The 23,821-nt window shown below is 46.3% G+C and overlaps 1 protein-coding gene and 1 long non-coding RNA gene across 2 annotated transcripts in view; one reads left to right on the plus strand and one right to left on the minus strand.

The window, feature by feature from the left end:
- Nucleotides 1-22,160, minus strand: part of INTS3 (integrator complex subunit 3) — a 39,261-nt gene extending 17,101 nt beyond the window's left edge. Inside the window, exons 1-7 of the mRNA XM_012538595.3 lie at nucleotides 21,423-22,160; nucleotides 13,438-13,521; nucleotides 12,379-12,462; nucleotides 5,116-5,229; nucleotides 4,838-4,922; nucleotides 3,418-3,484; nucleotides 955-1,099 (exon numbers count right to left, since the gene is read on the minus strand). Coding sequence (XP_012394049.1) covers nucleotides 955-1,099; nucleotides 3,418-3,484; nucleotides 4,838-4,922; nucleotides 5,116-5,229; nucleotides 12,379-12,462; nucleotides 13,438-13,521; nucleotides 21,423-21,578 — 735 coding nt within the window. The 5' untranslated portion in view covers nucleotides 21,579-22,160. The remainder of the gene's footprint in view (nucleotides 1-954; nucleotides 1,100-3,417; nucleotides 3,485-4,837; nucleotides 4,923-5,115; nucleotides 5,230-12,378; nucleotides 12,463-13,437; nucleotides 13,522-21,422) is intronic.
- Nucleotides 22,161-22,488: 328 nt separating this feature from the next.
- On the plus strand, nucleotides 22,489-23,809 carry LOC125964223 (uncharacterized). The gene is made up of 2 exons (XR_007476998.1): nucleotides 22,489-22,697; nucleotides 22,997-23,809. It is a non-coding gene; the product is annotated as an uncharacterized LOC125964223 (long non-coding RNA).
- The last annotated feature ends 12 nt before the right edge of the window (nucleotides 23,810-23,821 follow it).

Below are 23,821 nucleotides of genomic sequence, written 5' to 3' on the forward strand. Positions count from 1 at the left end.
CAAGGGTTGGCTCCAAGCTGTTCAGGGGAAGATAGCTGAAGTGGGGGACTGATATCAAGGATGAGAGGTTACTGGAAACTGCGGAAGCCCTGCTGGTTTTCACATTAATCCGTTGCCCTGTCCTCCGAGAATTGTTTCACTCCAGATCAAGGGATACTAAGACTCAAAAAGGCTAGGGCTGGCAAGTTGAACCCCAGACATCTTACCCCAGAACTTGCTTGGTCCAACAGAACATTCCATGGTAATGGAAATGATTTCTATCTGTGCTGTCCAGAAGGATACCCATTAGCCACAGACGGCTAATGAGCACTTGAAATGTGGCTAATTCAACTAAGGAACTGAATTTAAAATTTTTATCTAATTTCAATTAATTTTTTTTTTTTAGGCCATGCTGTGTGGCATGCAGGATCTTAGTTCCCTGACCAGGGATTGAACTACGCCCCCTGCATTGGGAGAACAGAGTCTTAACCACTGGACCGCCAGGGAAGGCCCTAATTTCAATTCATTTTAATTTATATTGCCACATGTGGCTAGCGGCCACTGCATTAGACAGCTTAACTCTAGCATCTGTCTCCCTTGGGAGATCTGACAGTGGACAATTCTCAATCCCACGTGATCCTGGCAATTACCCAGGTGGGTAGGTGGGGGAGACAACCTAACAGTGGGAACACAAGACAGCTTCTGTCTGTGGTGTGCTGTGCAACAGTGTTCATGAAGCTGACCAGGAAAATCCCTCGGATGCCAGCGTAACCGGCAGCATTCTAGGAACCAGGGCTACTCCACACTAATTTCTCCATCCTTCTATCCTCATTTGCCTTAGAGTGATGAAAAAACAACCGACCTTGAACCACCTCCATCTCTCCAACACAACACCTCTGACCCCAGGTCACCACACAGAACAGAAAGAGGTGTCCCATCCTGGGTTTCACTTCCCCACACTGTTTTTGTCCTCACCCGCTCCCGAAGCAGTGAGATGCAGAAGTCCACCTCCTTCTGCCGCAGGGCCTGCAGCTGGGCGGTCCCATGGTGGTCCACGATGAGGCGGAGGTATGTGTAAACAGCCATGGCAATGAGGATGCTGCTCTTCAATACCCATTCCCTGCAGGGAGGGAAGACACTGGCACCTGTACTCCGTCTAGACCCTCCCAATTCACCCCCACACTTGGCTCCAGTGCCTCACAGATGTTTGATGACTAACACTGGGAGTTAAGTTTTTGGTTCCTTAATTGGCCACTCCTGCTGTCGTTAACTATCTTGGACTATTAACTGGCTAAGGTAGGGACAACTTCCTCCCACTCTAACAAGTGCCCGATAAAGGTTAAGTGCTAAATAAAAGCAATCTCTCTACCACGTAAGAACTTAGCTTCCAGTAAAATAATTTTGTTTGTTGACTCCGTCACTCAAACATTAACTGAGTGCCTATCGTGTGCCAAGCACTGTCGAGGTACAAGGGACAGAGATAAGCCAGAGCTTCTGCCTGGCTCAGACTACAAAGAAAAAGGTTTGGAAGTGTCCCTCAGTCAGTGGTTCGTAAAGTGTGGCCCAAGGACCTCTGGGGATTACCAAGACCCTTTCAGGACCCTGGAGATTTCAGAACACACAGTGTCAGCTTGTCATTAGCAGCCCACCATGTCACAAACCTTCCCCTGGCTTGCTCTCTAGTCACTGATCCCACACTCCCAGTCAATGAGTCACCTGCCTTAAATCATAACCTGAAAAGAAGAACGAGATTTTGGATAGCAAACCTATTTTCCCGGGAGTTTTAGACGTTCCCTGAGGAAAGGGGGAAATGAAAGAGTTGTGCGTTCCCTGCTGCTTGAAAAGGGGTGTTAAGACACAGTGGGGAGATTACAAAGACTCCAATGCTGGCTCAAAGCACCAAAACTGGGGAGCTGTCTCCCCCAAGCAAGTAGTTTTTAAGGGCTTTGGCATCCCTGCTGGAAGGCAGGGAACCAGAGGAAGAAGACAGGGAGTTTAATTAATCCAACCAGGCAACATCCTGATTCCGGAAAAGTGCTCAAGCCACCTAATTAAGAGACTCTGGCCTTTTCCTTTCACAGAATGAAAGCAGCAGCCAAGGACACAGGGATGGGTCTCCCTCCCACACCTGCTATCTTTTAATTCCATAGCCCTAGAAACACTTGGGAAGGAGTGACAGGGAAGGTGTGGAAGAGGACAGTTTTAAACTTCTAGGGACTCACTTGCATCAAAGGATGTGAGTTTTTTGGAGGGCAGGAGAAAAGGTAGGGCAGTTATCTGACACCTGTACACTAAGACTGCACTCTAACTGCCCAAATGAGCGGAATTCTGCTTTAAGGTATGGGAACAGGAGGTATCTGGCACCAGGGACAAAATGAGAAAAATCACTTTTTAGAAAGATTTGCTAGTGATGAATGTAACTGAATCCTGGGATGGGGTAATGAACAGAAAGAGAGATGAAAGTGAAACCCTCTGACCCAGGGCGTTAGGAAGGTACAGCGACCTAAGAGAAGCAGAGACCTGGTAAGAAACCACTAGGATCTCATGTGCTGTGTGCTGGTACCAAAGACGGAAGAAGTGCCGCCAGCCGCACCTGCAGCTGCGCATCCAGGCCCAGGGCACTAGGTGGCACTGCTCGGCAGACCTGGCCCAGCTTGCAAGCTCCGGCAGAGCACAGAACACAGCCACCTCTTTCACAAGTGTGAATAAGGGAGGAGGTCCATTCTTCTAAACCATCGGAAATATGGAGGTTATCAGCCCTCTCAATCACGTGACTACTCTGGTGTCCTCTCCCAGAATAGACTCTGAAATCAAGCAACAGGAAGACTGAGGCCACAGGACTCAGAGGTAGGCCTCACCCCCAAACAAGTTCATATATGGAACAGCCCTCATATTTTCTGGTCCTTTACTTTGATGGGGAAGGGAAAGAATCAGCTGGAAAGCCTCATGCCCTCTGCACCACTGGTCTCAGTGGCCTCCTCACTCCCACCACCGCCTGTGCCACTTCAACAAAAGGGGGGCATGGGTAGGATGGATAGTCTTGGAAGGGAGAAAAGGGGTACCTACCAGGCCTGGGTGGCTGGCTGGCCCTACTCTGCTGAGCTCATTCTCCCCCACCTCCCCCCAAAAGATAAACATTCCATGGAGGTCTGGATCAAAAATAAACCCTTATCAGATGAAACGAGTTTTTCCTGGGCTCCGAGAGATTTTAGCAAAGACCTTCTTTCCCACTCCTTCATCCCTGAGCCATACCATGGCATTAATTCCTTCACTTGCCACAAATACACTGGTCTCTCCCTCCCCCACCTCATCCCCTCTAACCTAAGGTGTTCTTGGGCCACTAACAGTCCTCACACAACCCTTGCATCCCCATTCCCCACACTCACATCCACTGAGGCCATATCTGGCTCTTGCCCCACCCTTCACGATAGACTCTACCTCTGCTCCATCAGGATATCCAGAACACTCTCTGCCAACCAGATATTTTTTGCCGTAACATCCCCACCTGATCAAAGGGGGAGAAAACAGAGAATCAGAATGGCTCTGATTAGTGACTCAGCTAATCCAGTACACTTCTTCACCATCCTACTGGTCCATCCCTAACTGTTATCCCATCACTGATGTTCTGAGTGCTGGAAAGACTGTCTTCTGTTCTGTCACACTTTAAAGTTTCCCCCTTTGACTCCAGAGAGAAGGGAAGGGAAAGTTTGGGATTTTTCCAGAAACCAGAACTGCTACTTTTCCATAGACAGGGGGTTGGAATGGGAATACTTTGACCCCTGAAAGGGAATGTCTGGGAAGGAGATATGAAAAGCCCATGCTTGGAAAGAAAGGATGGTATTTCAGACAGGGCCTGAGAAGTGCAGGTGGCTAGCAAGAGCTGCGGTCCAGCCACTGGATGTCCCAAATCCTGTGTCAGGCTCATGACAGGCCAAGGGTTTCTTGCTTCCAGGTATCACCGTCTTGAGTGCTTGCTATGAAACTTCCTGGGGCTGAATTAAACATTCAGTAATGCCAGACCAAAGTCTTAGGATGAGAAGTGGGGACTCCCTATTTGGGAGAAGCCAAACAGGGAAGAAAGTACCAGGAGAGTGGATAAAAACAGCCAGTACAACAATGCTATGCCTTGCCCCAGGTCCTAATTTAAAAATTCCATGTTCACAGAGTCACACATCACATAGATTAAGGTTTATACACGTCACAACAGGAGCATCAGTGTTGTACAAAATCCTGAAGAGGAAGCAAAGAACCAAGGGGCAATGGTGAGATAGAGAGGCAGGGTCATTTTTAAACAAACACATGTAATTTTGGGGATAGAAGTAGCAGGGGCAGGCCTCTTGGATATTCAGTGGCTCAGACAGATGTCACTGATGCCAAGAAGATAACAAAACCTAAATGTCAGGGTCTGTTCTGTGACACAGTTCGTCCCTCAAACTGGCCCCAAGTGTTCAGAACATTGAGATGGAGCCAGAGAAGATGCCTGGGTTTCTGAAAGTACAGTGTGATGAGAACCAATTATTTTGCCCTTACTTCTCTCCCCATTCCTTCCAGATTCTTCCTGATCCAATATGCCACGAAACCCCAGAGTGAGGACTGGTTACAATAGGTCAACTATTTTATACCAGGCCTCGAGTTTGGCAGGAAGGAAAAGGAGGCAAGACTTATTGCTTCAAAAGGCCCCCAGTAATTTTTCAATTTCTTTCTGCAACATACGTGGCCAGAAGATGCCTGGGTCAAAAGGAAAGAGTCTAAGCAATCCAGGAATCAAGTCCCTCAGGTACTTAATCATTCTCCATTGCCTGGATTTACGCTCTGGGCTGCTCTCCTTTCTTCTTTACGTTCTTGCCATCCAACTCACCGGCAATCTGCTTCATGAATGTCATGCAAACACCATCGGCTCCCAGAACCCCACTCTTCACTAGTTCCCGTACCAACCACACCAACTAAAGGAGAGAGGAAAAGACAGATGAAGAGAAAGTCCTGTGAATTTGAGAAAAGGGCTAATCCAATCACATTAGAATTTAGGTGTACAAAGGTAGTGGTATGTTACCCCCGATTCCTCCTTCCCTTCCCCTTAGGAGAGGATCCATTCTGTTAAGTCTCTGAGCTGGATCTCTCTTTTCTTTCTGGCCTTACCTGAGTACGGCAGGTATCCTGCAACTTCAAGTACTTCTCCATAAGTATCTGGTTGATTTTATTCAGGACAATATTCATGCCGTCACGACTCACCAGAGCCAAGTCCCGGTAACACTGTGAGAAGTGAGGTTTGTGAGCAGCCAGCAAGCTGAGGACAGGCTCCTGATCCCACTCATTGTGGGCCCCCTGCCCCCTGGCCTCTCCAACTTGAATACCACCAATGCGATATGAGTGGCAATGAAAGACTTTCCACTCTGGAAGGCAGCTATGTTCACCACTGTACCACCAACGCAAAGACTTTCCACTCTGGATGCCATCCTTCCACCCCAAGCCTACCCCTTGCTCCGTCACACAGGGTGGGGAAAAGGGACTGACCTACTCTAATAAGGCAGAAAAGCCTGCTAAGAAAGGCTCCCTGTCCCCTACCTCCCTTCTTAGGAAGCGTCATACTGTTTGATGCCACCAGCTGAGCAAAACAGGTGGAGGCCATCTGCTTTTCATCTGCCAGTAAAAGGTCACTGCAGAATGGGTTTGGTTGAATAGCTTGGAAAGGATCTCAAAGAGATTTTTAGACTTGTATTGACACAGCCAGATGAAGTAAAAGGCTAGGAGTATTAAGGAAAGAGGCTTCAGAGACCATGACCCCGGAAAGAAAGGGCAGAACCAAACCAAACTTCCTTAACTAAACACCTTTCTACTTTTCTCTGGGCTGCCCTTTGCTTCTGCCAAGTATTAAAAAAGGAGGGGTTTTAAGCACACCCAACTCTGGGGGAGGTGAGGGAAAGCATGCCAATTTCCTCTGAGAGCTCTTGTTTCTCTTCCCGCTAGAGCTTTTCTCACCCTGTCTCTCTACAGAGACCAGACTCCTGGAGGACCATCTTAGGGGACCTCATTAGCAATCTCCTTAGCCTGCTGAGTTCTACGCTGTCCGGGTCTCAGCACAAAGGGTAAAATTTAGATAGGCAGTATCCCACAACCTTAGAAGGCCAGTAGCAAGGACAGCATCAACGATAATAGCAATTATAATAGGGAACATGCACTGGCGTTGTGCACAAACTTTATATTCTCTTTATTGCATTTGAATCACATAATCACCCTATTTATTAACATCTCTGTTTTTACAGATGAGGAAACAGGCACAGAGAGGTCAAAGTGATTTGCCCCAGGTCACATTAGAGATAAAAGGAAGACTCAAGTCCCAGCACTGCAACTCTACCCTCCATGCTCTTAACCACCCCATACCACCATTAGAAATAACTAAAAAGGGGCTTCCCTGGTGGCGCAGTGGTTGAGAGTCCGCCTGCCGATGCAGGGGACGCGGGTTCGCGCCCTGGTCCGGGAGGATCCCACGTGCCGCGGAGCGGCTGGGCCCATGGGCCATGGCCGCTGAGCCTGCGCGTCCGGAGCCTGTGCTCCGCAACGGGAGAGGCCACAACAGTGAGAGGCCCGCGTACCGCAAAAAAAAAAAAAAAAGAAATAACTAAAAGGAAACGAGGCTGCTGGGGATGTAGGTAAGCGTTTAGAGTGGCTTTGTGACTACTACATTTCTAAACTCGTTCATCCTAAGCATTCAAAAGAGAAGTGCTGATATTCCTCAAGACCCCTGCTCCCTGGCCTTGGTGTGTCTAGGGACTCCTAAGAGATTAGCTATTGCTACTTCCACTTCCTCTATTGTCCTTAAGTCAAAACAATCTATCTGATAAAAATACGAACACTTAGAGATTCCCCCATGTGCCATAAACTTTTCAAACCCAAAGGAGAATTTGATTATCTTCTGAATGCATCTGCAGAAGGAGGGCTGGGAGATCAACAGTACAAGCAAGGGAACAAGAAAGAGATAAGAGAACCCAGTGACCTACTGCCAAGTGCCGGTCAGTAAATGTGGTTCAGCCCTGGAGCCTCCCCTGGAGGAGTGAGTGACAGGATGGGCAGAGGATTGAGGGAAGCAGAGGCAGAAGGGAAACCTATGTCAGGCCAAAGATAGAGACACTACTAATCAGTAGTGGAGGAGCAGAGAGGAGAACAGAGAGGAGCCCTGTCTGTTCAAAACAAAAGCAGAAATCCCAGAAATGCAGAAGAGACCCAGGACAGGGAAGGAGGACAGCCCCTCAGGAGACACAGGGTCAGATGAAGCAAGCAGATTCTGTCTGCCTAATTCCATGCTCCATCTGGGACCTTATCAACCACAACTGCTGGTAACACATGGCAGCTCATGGTACCAGGAGTATCATATTCCTGATGCTGCAGTTGTCTCTCCAAACTCTGTGCCAGTTTGCTGCCTGGCTTGGAAGATAAGTAGATGGGGAAAAAAACTCAGTGGGAAACAGAGGAGAGGTATTCTCTCAAAAGAAAGGAGAGGTGACAGAATGGTGCTGAGGTAGCGTATCTGTCCTGTGTTGGGAGTAGTGATATTCCAGCCTAGGCCCTCATAGCCCCCAGCTTTCTTTCTGGAGCTGCCTGCTGAGAGAAGCATGAACCAAGAACTGCCAGGGCCTGGACTTGACCTTTGATGAAGAGGGAACCTGGCATCAATGTTAAACCCTTTCCTATCACCTGTATCTACTGACAGCGAGAGGCTGCACAGAAGCTAAGGCCTCCAACTTAGCCTCCCACCACATTGCAGTCCCCCAGCCAGGCCTGCTCCCAGCTATTCAGTTCAGACATCAAATAGGAAATAAACTCAAAGAATATAAACACAAGAGCTGCCAACGCAAGTTAAGAAGGTAGAACTGGAACAAGATCCACGCCATGCATGTTCCACTCTCCACCAATACCTGACTGCTCTCTCCTTAACTAAGTTCTCGTGTTTAGCTCCACCTACTAAGAAGTCCCAGAGAGCTGGTCCTAACTCTTTGAACCTGCCTGCCAGCACTGACAGCGGCTGCTCAGCTCATGCCTTCCCAGAGCAGGCTTCTGATGTGTTCAAGACTCAGTTTCCACTACCACCTTCTCCAGGATCCCCACCTCCCACCTCTCAGGCCATGGAGATGTAGGAACAGCAGAATCTCCAACCCACCCTGAGGTTTCTGTTCCAGTGACAGAATTAACTCCAAATAAACCCTTAGGAAACACTCTCCCCCTTTTTTTTTTTTCTTTAACATCTTTATTGGAGTATAATTGCTTTACAGTGGTGTGTTAGTTTCTGCTTTACAACAAAATGAATCAGTTATATATATACGTATGTTCCCATATCTCTTCCCTCTTGTGTCTCCCTCCCTCCCACCCTCCCTATCGCACCCCTCCAGGCGGTCACAAAGCACCGAGCTGATCTCCCTGTGCTATGCGGCTGCTTCCCACTAGCTATCTACCTTAAGTTTGATAGTGTATATATGTCCATGCCTCTCTCTCGCTTTGTCACAGCTTACCCTTCCCCCTCCCCATATCCTCAAGTCCATTCTCTAGTAGGTCTGTGTCTTTATTCCTGTTTTACCCCTAGGTTCTTCATGACTTTTTTTTTCTTAAATTCCATATATATGTTAGCATACGGTATTTGTCTCTCTCTTTCTGACTTACTTCACTCTGTATGACAGACTCGAGGTCTATCCACCTCATTACAAATAGCTCAATTTCGTTTCTTTTTATGGCTGAGTAATATTCCATTGTATATATGTGCCACATCTTCTTGATCCATTCATCCAATGATGGACACTTACGTTGTTTCCATCTCCGGGCTATTGTAAATAGAGCTGCAATGAACATTTTGGTACATGACTCTTTTTGAATTATAGTTTTCTCAGGGTATATGCCCAGTAGTGGGATTGCTGGGTCATATGGTAGTTCTATTTGTAGTTTTTTAAGGAACGTCCCACTCCCCTTGTTTTAAACTGAAGCCTAAAACAATGCATTAGGATCAGTCCTCAACAGTAACTCCTACCTAAAACTTTTGCAGTACAGAAAGTACTTTGTAAGATAATCACCCTTTTAGGGAGAAGGATTAAAGCAGTAAGAGGTCACAGATTCTTCTACCATACTCTGACCTGGCTCAAGGCCTCTGAATGAGTCAGTGCCTGATAGTTCCTCACTTGCCTAAAACTGTATCCTCCTGGGCTTCCCTGGTGGCGCAGTGGTTGAGAGTCCGCCTGCCGATGCAGGGGACACGGGTTCGTGCCCCGGTCCGGAAAGATCCCACATGCCGCGGAGCGGCTGGGCCTGTGAGCCATGGCTGCTGAGCCTGCACGTCCGGAGCCTGTGCTCCGCAACGGGAGAGGCCACAACAGTGAGAGGCCCGCATACCGCAAAAAACAAAAAACAACAACAAAAAAACTGTATCCTCCTAAGTCCTGTCTCCACCCCCTTTGTCTGAAAAGGCCTGACCTGGGGGCCTGTCAGCCTAGAAGGCTCCTAGGTAGGGGATGTACTTGGAAACCTCCAGCATGTGCACATAATCCTGGTGCAGCTATCAACCAACTATGAGACCCAAGGTGAGGGCCTGGGGCCACCCTCATGGGGCTGTCATAGAGCAAAAAAAAGACAAGGTGCTCTAGTTCCTTGTCATGTCTGGATGGCCAAATTCATGACATAATAAGCATTTATAACGCACAGCCCTGTGGCCTCTCACTGCCAGGTCAGGCAAAGAGCTAGAAATACTACAGGGCCCTGCCCCCTTCACTGAAGTTTACTGATGTACCCTAGCTGATTCAGATCTCACCTGAAACACAAATAAAACCAGCGGGCAAGATGAATTTGCACTAAGATGACTAAATAAGATTTTAATTGTACGTATAAAAACCCACCACGTGAGAGAAAACTAAACCTTAACCCCAACCCTTCACCGCCATCTTTGCCAACACTTTCTTTAAAATAGAGGGGCTAGGCTGGATCACATTACTGGTTAACAACACTAGATTGGAGACATTCATTTGTCTTCAAGGATCTCGATGATAAATTCAGTATGAAAATGAAATGCTAAATTTTTTTTTAAAGATGTTTTTGATGTGAACCATTTTTAAAGTCTTTATTGAATTTGTTACAATATTGCTTCCGCGAGGCATGAGGGATCTCTACTCCCTGACCAGGGATCGAACCTGCACCCCTTGCATTGGAAGGCGAAGTCTTAGCCACTGAACCACCAGGGAAGTCCCTGAAATGCCAATTTAACTCAACAATGTCCCAGCCCAGAAATGGCCTCGGAAACCAAGGGCATTGGTTCCCAAGGCCATTCACCAACTTGTGAATACTTGCTACCCTACCACCCACCCTCACCCCAGATCCTGCTCCAGTTGGCATCAGGAGTACAAACACATCAGGTTGCCACGCCCGTAAGTCCTTCCCCTGAGGTTAATTCCAACAGCTAGGCCAGGGGACCATGGGCATCCGTCCTTGTCCTTAGGAATGATTTTCCCTTGGTTTTCCTTGAACAAACGACAATGGGTCTGACCTCCAGGTTTCTTACAGGTACACTGGGAGTGGTTTGGGGGTAGAGAACAAAGCCACCAGTTTCACATGGCTTTTTGAGAGGATTAAATGAAATGTGTCTGGGACTTCCCTGGTGGTCCAGTGATAAAGAATCCACCTTCCAGGAGGGAAGGGGAAGCTGGGGCGAAGTGAGAGAGTAGCGCTGACATATATACACTACCAAATGTAAAATGGATGGCTAGTGGGAAGCTGCTGCATATCACAGGGAGATCAGCTCGATGCTTTGTGACAACCTAGAGGGTGGGATAGGGAGGGTGGAAAGGAGGCGCAAGAGGTAGGGGATATGGGGATATATGTATACATATAGCTGATTCACTTGTTCTGCAGCAGAAACTAACACAACATTGTAAAGCAATTATACTCCAATAAAGATATTTAAAAAAAAAAAAAAAGAATCCGCCTTCCAATGCAGGGGACACAGGTTCGATCCCTGGTCCGGGAGCTAAGATCCCACATGCCGCAGGGCAACTAAGCCTGCGCGTCACAACTACTGAGCTGGAGCACCTCAACTAGAGAAGAGAAAACCCGCATGCCACAACTAGAGAGAAGCCCGTGCACCACAACGAAGATCCCGTGTGCTGCAATGAAGACCAGACGCAGCCAAGAAAAAACAAATAAATAAATGAAATGTGTCTGGATAGAGCCGAACACAATGCTGGACATAGAGCATGTTTGTTTCCTTCCACACTCCTTTTGTTCAAGGAAGGGGCAAGGAGAACAGTGAATTCCCCCTCTCCAAGCTCTTCTCTTGTCAGTGCCATGCAGTTAATGCCAGATACCAGACATATGTTTCTAAACCATCATGCAAGATTCAAGGACAAAGAAAGTGGAAATCTAGAGAGGCAAAAGACAGGATTTTGCTCCTTTCTTATAGAAAGAATGGAATCTAAAGAGATCATCCTGCTCAGTCCCTCGCCTCAGGAAGGACTTCTCTTAAACCATTCCACATAAAGGAGACTCCTCTATTTGTGAAGAACCCCAAACTAATTTTCATACGGTATTCCTCAGGAAGTCTGACTCCAGTGTACTCTTTTTTTTTTTTTTCCAGTGTACTCTTAATCACTACATTATTACTGCCTCACCTAACATTAAGCTGTCTTACTTATTTATTTATCTATCTACCTATCTATCTATTTATCTATTGGCTGCCCTGCGTGGCTTTCAGGAACCTGGGCCACGGCAGTGAAAGCCTGGAATCCTAACCACTAGGCCACCAGGGAACTCCCAAGCTGTCTAATTTAAATCCTACTTGCTGCAATGTTAAACCTGGTTTCTGTTCACCTGCACTGATAAAACCTGCAAACTACAAGTCACGCTCTTCTGGATAAGAACTCTCAACAGACTTGCTTATATTTGTGCTCTTCTCTGGATTAAATCCCACCTCTTTTAGCCTTGACTCATCAATCTACAATTTTTTTTTTAAGTCTTTATTGAATTTGTTACAATATTGCTTCTGTTTTATGTTTTGGTTTTTTGGCTGCCAGGCATGTGGGATCTCAGCTCCCGGCCCAGGGATCCAACCCACACCCCCTGCATTGGAAGGGGCAGTCTCAATCACTGGACTGCCGGGGAAGCCCCTAAGTCTACAATTTAAAACTCTCTAAATGCTTTTTCACTCTCACAACTGCCTTTTCTTGCCTTTTAGCTTCAGAATCTGGAAAAAGAGAAAGGACTTTAGTCAGAGTGACCAATTTACTGAGTAAAAAGGGAGTTGCAACTATATTTGGAGAACAAGATGATCTAGCCCTGGTCAAAGGGTGTGGTACTATTCCAGTTAAACCATAAGTTCTACCATATTCTCAGATCATATCTGAGAAGGGAGTGTGGGTCCAGAGAAGGGAGTCTTACCTTCTGGGCTTGGGCAGGTTCGGTGAGGACAAGCGTGAAGAGGCCCAGGCAGATTTCCTCGTGCTGTGGGGGGCCTTTGCATACCTGGGATATGAGGGAAAAAAAAACTAGCTGTCACTCACAGGAGGGAAGTTCTTGAGCACAGCTGCTCCCAGAAAATTTGGGACTCTTGAGTGACCTGCGAAGGAGAATCATCAACTGTTAAATCTGATGATTCCCTTCTCCTAAAAGTGATGGGGCATCTGTTTTAGGAGAGAGGTGGAGGGAAAGGATGGACCCATACTGCTTTCTCCAAGGCTTGATGAAGGATAGAGGCAGAAAATAAAGAGTGTTTAAAATGAGAAAAAAAAACAAAACCCTACTCCACACCTTTACCAGACCGTAACAGCCTTTAGTAGAAAGGGAGCTACAAAGAGTCACTCATGGATTAACAAGTGCACCTACCAAGTCAAGACCTTGGGCAAATCACTGAACCCCTGATATTTGTAAGGTGAAGACATAATAAGAATAATTACTACTAAGAAGTAAGAAATATTTACTGAACATTCACTATGTGCCAGAAACTACTCTAAATCCTTTACATGTACTACTTTGAATCCTTTCAACCTCACAGACTGATTAAGAAATGTAAAAGATCAAATATGTGAGAATGATTTACAAAGAAAAAAGCCACCACAGAACTATGAGTTATTTTTTAAAGTTGTTATTCAAAGACACCTAAGGCTCCAACAGATGGGATTCCCACATTAAGAAAGAAAGTGAGGAGAGGTGGGTGGTGGTGGGATGAACTGGGAGATTGGGATTGACATATATACACTAATATATATAAAATAGATAACTAATAAGAACCTGCTGTATAAAAAGTACATAAATAAATAAAAGAAAGAAAGAGAGGAGTTGGGAAGCCTGGTTCAGGAAACCAAGACCTTAACTTAAACCCCCTAGTTCTTAACCACTGAAGTCTTTCCATCTTTTTTTTTTTTTTCTTTCCATCTTTTTGATCATGTCTGAAAGCTTTCAAAGAAGCAGAAATGGGTACGGGGAGAGTATTATACTCACGTAGGCATTGAGGGCGTCATTGGCCTCTCTCTCTGAGACACCAGTAGTCATCGATGTCACAATGCTCATACATCTTTCCAACCTCTGTGAAGGGGTGAGAAAAAATTCAGAGTGCTCCATACCACCACCTGTGATGTATTTCTGGCCCCCAATAAAGCTTTTTAAAAATTTAAATCTCATCACGTCTCTAGACCTAACTACCAGTTTACAAGTCAAGTCACCATGAGGATATAATCAGCAAAGTCCAGAATGTATAAATCATGACAGGCTTCCTGATTTCTTTAACATTTAAATTGCAAGGAAAAAAGCAGGGAGGGAGAACCCCATGTATTAAAAGAATCTTAAGGGAATTCCCTGGCAGTCCAGTGGTTAGGATTCTGTGCTTTCACTGCCAGGGCCTGGGTTCGATCCCTGGTAGGGGAACTAAGATCCCACAAACCACGAGGTGTGGCCAAAAAAAAAAAGAGGCTTACGATTTCAACCCCTTGAATAAAATAAGAATCCATGATTCTGTGCTGATAGATAGATATGTACATACATGATAAATAAAGAAGGGAAAGCTCTTCCTTACAGTGGAATGCCAACTAAAACTGCAGAAGGAATGACAGGAATAATAATTGATTCAGGCAAATATCATCAATGAATGGTAAAACCAGAGGCAAAACTTTCACAAGAGAATATTTACATAGGTTCAAAATACTAATTACAAAGAGAAAATAACTGTAGGAAATCCTGAAGGATACCGCCTTAACCAAGTGATCAGAGTTAATATCCCAAATAACAAGACAGACTGACAGCTGACATACGCATCTCTGATATAGTGCACTGAAAAGGCTAAACATCACTTCTATGGTTTTCTTGCCCAAAATGAATAATCTCAGTCTAATCATGAAGAAATTTTGACAACCCAAATTGAGAGAGATTTATAAGATAACTGGCCTATCAAAGTGTTTAAGGTGAGGGACAGAGATAGGACTAAGAATTAAAGAGACAGTACACCTAAATGCAATGTGTGATCCTGGACTGCTATAATGGACATAATTGGGACAAGTGGTAAAATATGAATATGTACTATAAGAGTAACGTATCGGGCTTCCCTGGTGGCGCAGTGGTTGAGAGTCCGCCTGCCGATGCAGGGGACACGGGTTTGTGCCCCAGTCCGGGAAGATCCCACGTGCTGCAGAGCAGCTGGGCCCGTGAGCCATGGCCGCTGAGCCTGCGCTCCGCAACAGGAGAGGCCACAACAGCGAGAGGCCTGCGTACCGCAAAAAAAAAAATAGAACAGGTATTATGTAACAAAGGATCCTTGTTCTTAGGAAATACTCCCGGAAGTATTTAAATCTTAAGTGGCACTGCAGCTGCAACCTACTCTCAAAACATTAAAATAATAACATGTATATAGAGAGATAATGAAAAAGCAAATGCAGCAAATGTTAACAATTGGTGAATCTGGGTGAAGAGTATATGAGAGTTCTATGTCTTACAATTTTTCTCTAAGCTTGAAATTATTTTAAAAGTTATTAAAAAATTAAAGGGATATATCAACCGAATGCAACAAATGTGTGATCCTTGTTTGATTACTGATCTGAAAAACCAATTATAAAAAGAATTTATGGGAATTCCCTGGTGGTCCAGTGGTTAGGACTCTGCACTTTCACTGTTGTGGGCCCAGGTTCAATCCCTGGTTGGGGAACTAAGATCCCGCAAGCCATGACACAGGGAAAAAAAAACCAAACAATAAAGCACCTGAGGAACTTAAGGAAAAAACCTTTAAAAAAAAATTTTATGAGACAGTCAGTTTGAACAATGAGTATATTGTTACATTGAGGAATTATTGTTAATGTTTTTAGGTATGATACTGTGGCTATGTTAAAAAGAAAAAAGTCCATCTCTCACAGACATACATATGAAATATCTACAGATGAAACGATACAGCTTGGACTTGCTTCAAAATAATCCAGAGGAGACTAAAGGGAGATAAGACAAGATTGCCATGTACTGATAAGTACTGAAGCAGAGTGATGGCTCCAGGGCAATTATACTATTCTATTTTTTTATGTTTGAAATGTCCCTCCAAAAAGATAAAAACAAACTTTAAAATAAAAATGAGTGTAGGAAAGAAAAGGACTAATGAAGAACAAAAGGCCAAACTAAAACCTTCCTGGGTCTTTAGTCAAACAAAGGTGGGGAGAGCTGCATTAAAGTCCATCCAAGGACCCTTCTTAATTACAAAGGCTTAACTCTAAGACAGCATGTGCTCAACCTTCTAAGGAGATCTTAAGTCACTGATCCTGTTCCAAAGCATTTACTACTAAACACTGAGAAAATATTGACAAAATGTATCTCATTTAAGTCAGTGAGCCTCTCCATTATTACCACCTAAACTACTTCCTGAGTCTTTTAAAATTTTATCTTGAGGATTAACCCCAAAACTGTTTAAGAAAACCACTTACCAATTCCCAGTGATAATGATGCTAGCAAAACAGGGACAAAGGCAGACAATTTACCTCCCCCAATCCTAAAGGTCATCACAAAACATCTTGTTGAGAACTACCACATTGTCAAGAACCGACAAATAAGGGCAACAGGAAAGAGGTCTAGGAATGAAAGACCACCATGTTTCTCCTTTGACCATCATCCTGAGTTTGCCTACGTCCGTCCCTACCTAAGAGCAAAGCAGAACTGAGTGTTAAGACAAGGAGCTCCCATAGCCACAAAAATTCAACCTAAATTAGGCCCAAAGCCACCCAGGTTTGACAACATCACTACCCAGCATCAGGTCTGACTATCCTCCAAATTAGGTCAGATAAGCGCGCTGAGCCTTAATCAACAGCACCTGCGTACTTGTGAAAAGGAGCTGTGAGATCACAGGAAAGCTGAGCTGTAAATCTCACAACCCACCTCTCCCACGAACTCTGAGATCCATCATTACCTAGCCCAGCTCCTATATGATAGGGGGAGGGAGGAAAAAAACCTCAGGTTGTATTTTCTCTTTTTAAATCTTATCCCTCTCCTCCTCAGATAGTTATCAATGACTGGAGGACCAGTTCCTCCAGTTGCTAAATCCAGGGTGTTCTTGCTGGGAGCTCTGGGAGGCCTTGCTTATCCGGCCTGGGTTAACAAACAGTTTCAGAGTGGAGGAAGACGGTGAGCAAGCAGCAGCACAGCATCCTAAAACCCTAGATATTACTTCCTACCAAAAGGAAGAAATCTCTGTTGAATCAACAGAGATGCGAGGGAAGTCAAAAGAGCAGCTGGCTGAGGAGCCAACTGACAAGCAAGGAAGAGAGGGTCCCTCCACCACTGGCAAGCCTTAGGCTAAGTTACCTAGGTGAGTTACCTAACTTACCAAGACTTATTTAATCCTTTACTTATAATACCCTGGTTTTCTTACCTGAAAAATAGAGACAAAGCCTATATCACAAGGTTGCTCTGAGGATTAAACAAGATAACATACGTGAAAGCACCTAGCAGGTAGCCTCAGTTGAATTAGACTCTATTCCATCTGTGAAAAAGCTCAGCGATCACACAACTAAGTCCATGAGGACCAGACAGCCCCCCAACGCCCCCTGCCACTACTGCTAATGGCATGCCCTCAAAGATCCCTGAAAACTGAGCCCTCCTACTACAGGACGTGGGTAAGTCCCTGACCAGGCTGCAAAGCTTCCTCTCCTACTTTTGCCTTCTATGAGAGAAGAGTAACGGGAGAGGGGAGGAGGCCTGATGGATGGACCCTGCACCAAGGTCCTCACGCAAAGCTGGATACACAGCCCTATGGGCTGGCCTAGTTTCTAGCTGTGATGTAACACAGAGACCTTGGACTAAACCAGGTTTCTCTAGGCCCCTCCTCAATATTCTAAGCTCCACTCAGAGGCCTGAGTCAACTCTATGGGTCACTGCCCGGTCAAGAAATAAAAGTGGCCTCTTGGAACAGTGAGGCCCAGCTAAGGATGTAGAAAGTGGGAGAGTCCAGAATTTGGAGGCGTGGATAAAAGCAATGAGGAAAGAAATGTGAGGGTCAGTCCTTCCTAGGCAGTAGAAGTATATAAAAGATGCTGCTCTTCCTGAACTACAGAAACTACTTTCCCAAACAGAGATGGGAGAACTAATTACAAATCATTCAGAATGATTGAAGGACCACATCCCCTCAAAGAGGGCTGCAGGAAGCCAGATCCCTACAATCAACCAGCAGTACCCCTCTCCCCCCCAGTCTCCAGAGGCCCTTTGTAAAGATGGAATCACACACGCACCTGCCAACAACTGCTGGCAGAATGACTCTGTTCAGAGTAAGCCCTTCACAACGGCACCTCAGAGCTGAGTAAATATTTACCATCTCTAGGAGCTTCTAAAATAATTTTTCTAGTACTAAAATTACCTGACCATGGTTTCCATGACAGCGCAGTAGATGGAGTGGGGGTAGAAAGCGGGGAGGTCTTCTAGTTTGCAAGTATACACCTGAAGCTGGAGACTGAAGTCTGAGGATTGCTAACCTCTCAGTTTCCCCTCCCTCGGCCAGGTGAACATACAGTTTGTTAAAAACTGTATATTGGGCTTCCCTGGTGGCTCAGTGGTTAAGAATCTGCCTGCTAATGCAGGGGACACGGGTTCAAGCCCTGGTCTGGGAAGATCCCACATGCCGCGGAGCAGCTACGCTCGTGAGCCACAACTGCTGAGCCTGCGCATCTGGAGTCTGTGCTCCGCAACAAGAGAGGCCGTGATAGTGAGAGGCCCGCGCACCGCGATGAAGAGTGGCCCCTGCTTGCCACAACTAGAGAAAGCCCTCGCACAGAAACGAAGACCCAACACAGCAAAAATAAATTAATTAATTAATAAACTCCTACCCCCAACATGTTCCAAAAAAAAAAATCTGCCTACCAATGCAGGGGACACGGGTTTGAGCCCTGGTCTAGGAAGATCCCACATGCCGCGGAGCAACTGAGCCCGTGCGCCACAACTACTGAGCCTGCGCTCTAGAGCCGGCAAGCCACAACTACTGAAGCCCGCACGCCTAGAGCCTGTGCTCCACAACAAGAGAAGCCACTGCAATGAGAAGCCCGCGCACTGCAACGAAGAGTAGCCCCCGCTCGCCGCAACTAGAGAAAGCCTGCACGCAGCAACGAAGACCAACGCAGCTAAAAATAATTAATTAAAAAAAACCTGTATATTAAATACTGCCCCTCTACGGGAAGTCAGTGGCCTTGAGGGACTAAAATCCAAAGGCTTAAGGAAAAGAAGATATGATCTGACCTACAAAATCCCCAAGGACCCACATTAGTAAAGAACTACTGAACGAACTGGGTTCCAAGTATTCTACAACCAAGAGTCACTTTTATGTGAAATTAGGATTTAAGGGGAAAAAAATTAGAGATGACTCAAAGCCCATTCCCTGGAGAATCGTCACAGACTGGACGTGAATTACTCCTTGGAGAAAACCTGGAAGGGACATACCTCTAACCAGATGCAACCCTGAGACTTGTCCATAGCTTAAGAGGAAGTTCTAACTTGTTTGGGCCACAGCTTCTGCTTTTAGCCTGATTTCAAAGTGGACAGGGTCCTTCTCCACAGAGGAGTGACCGGGAGCTTTGAAGCCTTGTGAAACTAGGAGCTACATGTTTTAAACCCCTCCAATCTTTGGCACTATTTTCATCTCATTCCTCAAATCTGGATGGGGGTGGGCAAGAATTCCCATTCAAAGAGAAGAACAGGGCCAAAGAGAAGAAAGGATACAACAAATGCTCCCTTGGGTAGAAAAGCCACAGTCCCTGCCTGGGATGCTCTTCACCAGTGCTTCATTCTCCAGGCCTCTAAGGGGCTTTCTCATCACTCCCAGCTGTAATGACTCCAGTCTCTTCACTACCCTCGCTGGGTTTTTGTTTTTACCTTTCTTGTGAGCGTATTAACTCAGTCTTCAGATGATAAGCTCTGGAAGGCAGGCCTTGGGTCTTCCTCATTCTATTTTCCTATCAGACTCAGCACAGAGTAAGTATATATCTGGTCAGGAAGCTACTGCCTCTGTATTCCTGGGCAATAGGTGGGCCTATACTGGAAAATAACCAAGCCAGAACAAGCTGAGATCAGTCAACACCAGGTTTTGATAACTTCCGTGTGCAGAGATCTGTGCGGAGACCCAGAGGAAGAAACCAGTAAGTCTTGACCTTAGAGACACTCTGGTCTAGTGGGAACCAAATACATGGGGTTAAAAGCAGTGGCAAGACTTGTTGGAAAATTCAAATGCAAAGAACAAAGGTCAAAGAAGGAAAGAGGGGAGGCCGACACATTCTGGGAAACATCTACACCACAAAGGATATCAGAAAAAAAAGGAGGCCCTCCCTCCCCCTTCTCTCTGGAAACAGTTTAAAAGTTCACTCTCAAGACAGTCCAAAAAAGCAAGAAAATAAATGCTTCCTCTCTTTTGTGGTCCCCTTCTGCCATATCATTTCGCTTACTAGCAAACGTATCACTACTCAGAAGAACAGGATGCTGTGGTACAAATTAGAGCAGGACTACCTTTCCAGCAATCAGGGTGGGGAATAAACCGTTTCGCCACCCTTGGGGTCTCTTCCCCTCTACCCAACTGGTGTAGGGATCAAAGGTAGTCAATGACTTTCTTGCTACAATTCTAGAGTTTCAGTGCTAGATAGAACACAGGGCTCAATAAATACTTTGACAGTGACAGTGGCCATTTCTAAAAACGCAGATAATTTAAATTACCAGGCAATCCTGGCAAAGTCACTTGTATTTATTTTGGGAATACATTACTTTTAGAAGTATTGTTTATGTTCCTAATTATATCTACCTTAGCTGATAAAAACAACAGCAGAAAACAAACTTTGATTCATCTAAATGCACACAGAATTATGGGGGAGAAGCATGATGGGAAGCCAGCCGGTCTGTGAACAGACACTTGCGATGGATAATTCACAAAGCTGCTATCCAGCCGCTCCTTGATTCACAAAGCTTTTTTGCGTGTATGTTCCACCATCTTGTATCTGCACCAACATTTTTTTCAAATTTAAACTATGAACTCCACCTATCTGCTTGACCACCCTCTAACATCTGATACAGAGCAGTGACAAAGTCAGAAGCAGGGAAATGGCCAGTGAAGAGCCAGAGCCTAATAATTTACTCATCCTGTCCCTGGATAACCACTAAGTTGAATGCATTAGGTCTTACAAACAGTCCAGCAATCATGTCCCACTTCTGGGTCTCATATTCCTAAGTATGTCTTTTCATGTACAGCAGTGGAAAGGGATAAATGATCAACTCTGGATTGTCAGGGACAGGGCAAGAGGAACAAGTCGGGGAGGGTCGGGTCAATTATTCAGTAGTCTAAAATCCCCATTCAGGCCCACTGCATCGCCTCATCCTACCCTCTTTCTCAGCATCTATGTGTTCTCTCCTTTGTGTGTGTGCTATCTGGTTCTGAAGGAGAGTCCCCTAGGTCCCATTCACCCCGCACCTCACCCCACTACCTAACAAAACACAACTCACTTTTCCTTAAGTCCTCACTCATTCTCAATGCCCAGTTAACATCACCGGCAATTGATGGTGTCTACATGAAGTCAATACTATCTAACGGGAAGGGTCCACGGTCTACTGCAAGCTCCTATCAGCCCCCCAGACACCTACACATACATACGTTACATCTCAACTCAATGTATGACCTAAGATGAAACAGGGTAAATATTAATAATAGCTGTGGCCTGTAATGGGAAAGGAATGTCAAAGATAAATTCAGTTGATCTGGATGCTGTATCCCTTCCTCATCAACACCCCCCCACCATTTTCACACTAGTAGCTGCTGTTTCGACCCGTCCAGGAAGTTGGCCCACACTTCCTCCTTCACAAGCAGGAAGTCTGTAGCAGTGTTTGTGCTGTCTTAGAAAACACGTGAAGGCCTCCTCCCCCACCCCCACCCCGTATTCGCTCCAGTTTCCCTCCTCAACCCCATTTCTTAACTCCCTTCCCCACCCCCCCACACCTACCTCCTCTAACTCATCCTTGGCATCCAAACTGGTTGCAAGTAGCAGCCTCCCCCCTCCTGGGGCTCCTGCTCCCGCTCCTCCTCCACCTCCCGCTGCTCCCGAAGCAGCTGCTGCTGCTGCTGCTGCCGCCGCCCCCTTTCCCTTCTGTAACTCCATGGCTGCAGCCGGGAGACGGGAAAAGGCCAGGGAGTGGATGGATGGGAAGTCCTAGAAAGGGGGAATTGGGGATTGCCAGGGACTGGGGGGAAAGAGGGACAAGTGGGGGAGGGGAAGGAAAGGTTCCCTGGCCTCTCCACTCCTCCCTCCTCTCCGAAGGGCCGCTCCCGTGCAGAAGGCAAGGCAGACGGGCCTCCAGGTCCTGCCTCTGGAGTGGCAGTGCTGAGGAAACACCGTTAGCTCTTAAGTATGCTGGGGTAAGGGTCTGCACCCCTACAGGAAGGGTAGGAGAGGCTTCTGTCCTGAAGAAGTGGAAGAGGAGCCCTTTCTGGCTTCTGACCCTAAGAGAAGCAGCGAAAACCCTAAGTTTCTGCCTCAGGAGGTGGGGGAAAGAGAAGTCCTGCCCCTGAAGCATGGGGTAGGAAACCTTCCTGGCTGGTGCCCCAAGGGTTGGGGAGCGAGGTTCCTTTGGTTCCGGCCCCCAGGAGTGAGGGTGAGGCAGTAAGCGCTATAGGAGGACCAGCTTCTCCCTACACCACACAGACGCGGCCATGGTGGAAGGGCGGGGGGTGGGAAGACCGAGGGCGACGGCGGGGGAGGGGGAGGAATCGTGGAGGCCCGCGCCGGAAGTGAGCAGTTGCGGTCCCTGGCCTCCGCCAATAGCGGCTTCCGCGGTGGCGCTGAGTCTCGAAGGGGTAGGCCGACGTCGGCCCGCTGGCCTTTTCCCGGGCTGCCAATGGTATTGAGCAGAAGAGAGACCGGCCTGATGGACAACCGGTGTGCCCAATAGCATCCCTCCTTTGCACTCGGGGGGCGGGACGGAACTACTTCCCGGAGGTGGGGCGGCTGTGAGAGATTATCAGGAAGGAGAGAGGCTGCGCCTGCGTGTATTAAAGCGCGTGCGCGGCGCTGGCCTCCGCCCTCTTTTCCTCACTTATTCGGAAGCTCGGGTGGGTACGGGAGCCCGGCGCTGTTTCTAGGTAGCTTTGGGAAACCCGAAGGCTAGCTACGAATTGATAGTGCATTCAGTATCAATTCGTAGGAAGTGGAGCCCTAACCCTTAAGCAGTCCCAGAGCAAGTGTCATCGGATGGTGTGCAGCCAGCTCCCGGAGCTAAGAGTACGTCACACAAGCCAGTGTATGCGTTCATGCAAATGCAGTTATCAGCCGGACGTTGCCAAAAAAAAAAAAAAAAAAGTTCATGGACCCACCTGTGTACTAGAATCGTGCGCTGATTCATTAGAATCGTGCATGGATTCATTATTAGAAAGGCTTCTGGAAGCCCTATATTGTCCTCCTGCCTTATCTGTGATCGTGTCAGCATTTGCCCCCAGAAGCCCAGTGTGGAAGCTTGTTTTTGACATTCATTGTTTTCCTCCCGTATTCAGTCACTAAAGGCTGTTTGATTTTTTTCTTAGAAATGTCACTGGTGGCTTCCCTGGTGGTGCAGTGGTTAAGAATCTGTCTGCCAATGCAGGGAACACGGGTTGGAGCCCTGGTCTGGGAAGACCCCACATCCCGCGGAGCAGCTCAGTGCACCAAAACTACCCAGCCTGCGCTCTAGAGCCCACAAGGCACAACTACTGATCCTGCGTGCCACAAGTACTGGAGCCCGCATGCCTACAGCCCGTGCTCTGCAACAAGAGAAGCCACCGCAATAAGCCCGCGCACCTCAATGAAGAGTAGCCCCCGCTCCACGCAACTAGATAAAGCCCACACGCAGCAACAGAGACCTAACACAGCCAAAAATTAAAAAAAAAAAAAGAAATATCTCTGGAATTTCTTCCTCTCTAGCCTATATATGTGTATATATATATATAGTATATCTTTAGGGGTTACAATGGATTCTAATCCATTCAACATTCTGCCACTTCTCTAATCTTACTAAACTACCCTCTCAGGCACTTTCTAAATTTCCCAAATCCTTAGTAAACCTATCTGACTCATCCCTACCTAATCAATATAGTCTCCCAAGACCTTAACTTCCTATCATTTAAAAAAAAACAATGCCAATAATAAAAACTCATAACAATTCAAATATTAAAGTTGAAGTGAACCTTCTTTTTTCCTTTTCACCCCTCCAGTCTTACTTCTCTTGAGTCATCAGTGTCACTAATTTGTTGTATATCTTTCCCTACTTTTTCAAACATGCATAAACACATATCCACAGTTTATTTCTTTGGTTGTTTTCATTTGGTTTTTAGCAAAAATAAAATCATGGTTTACAATTTCTTGCTTCTTGC

The sequence above is a fragment of the Orcinus orca genome, chromosome 1 (genome assembly GCF_937001465.1).
Source record: "Orcinus orca chromosome 1, mOrcOrc1.1, whole genome shotgun sequence".
Taxonomy (NCBI): domain Eukaryota; kingdom Metazoa; phylum Chordata; class Mammalia; order Artiodactyla; family Delphinidae; genus Orcinus; species Orcinus orca.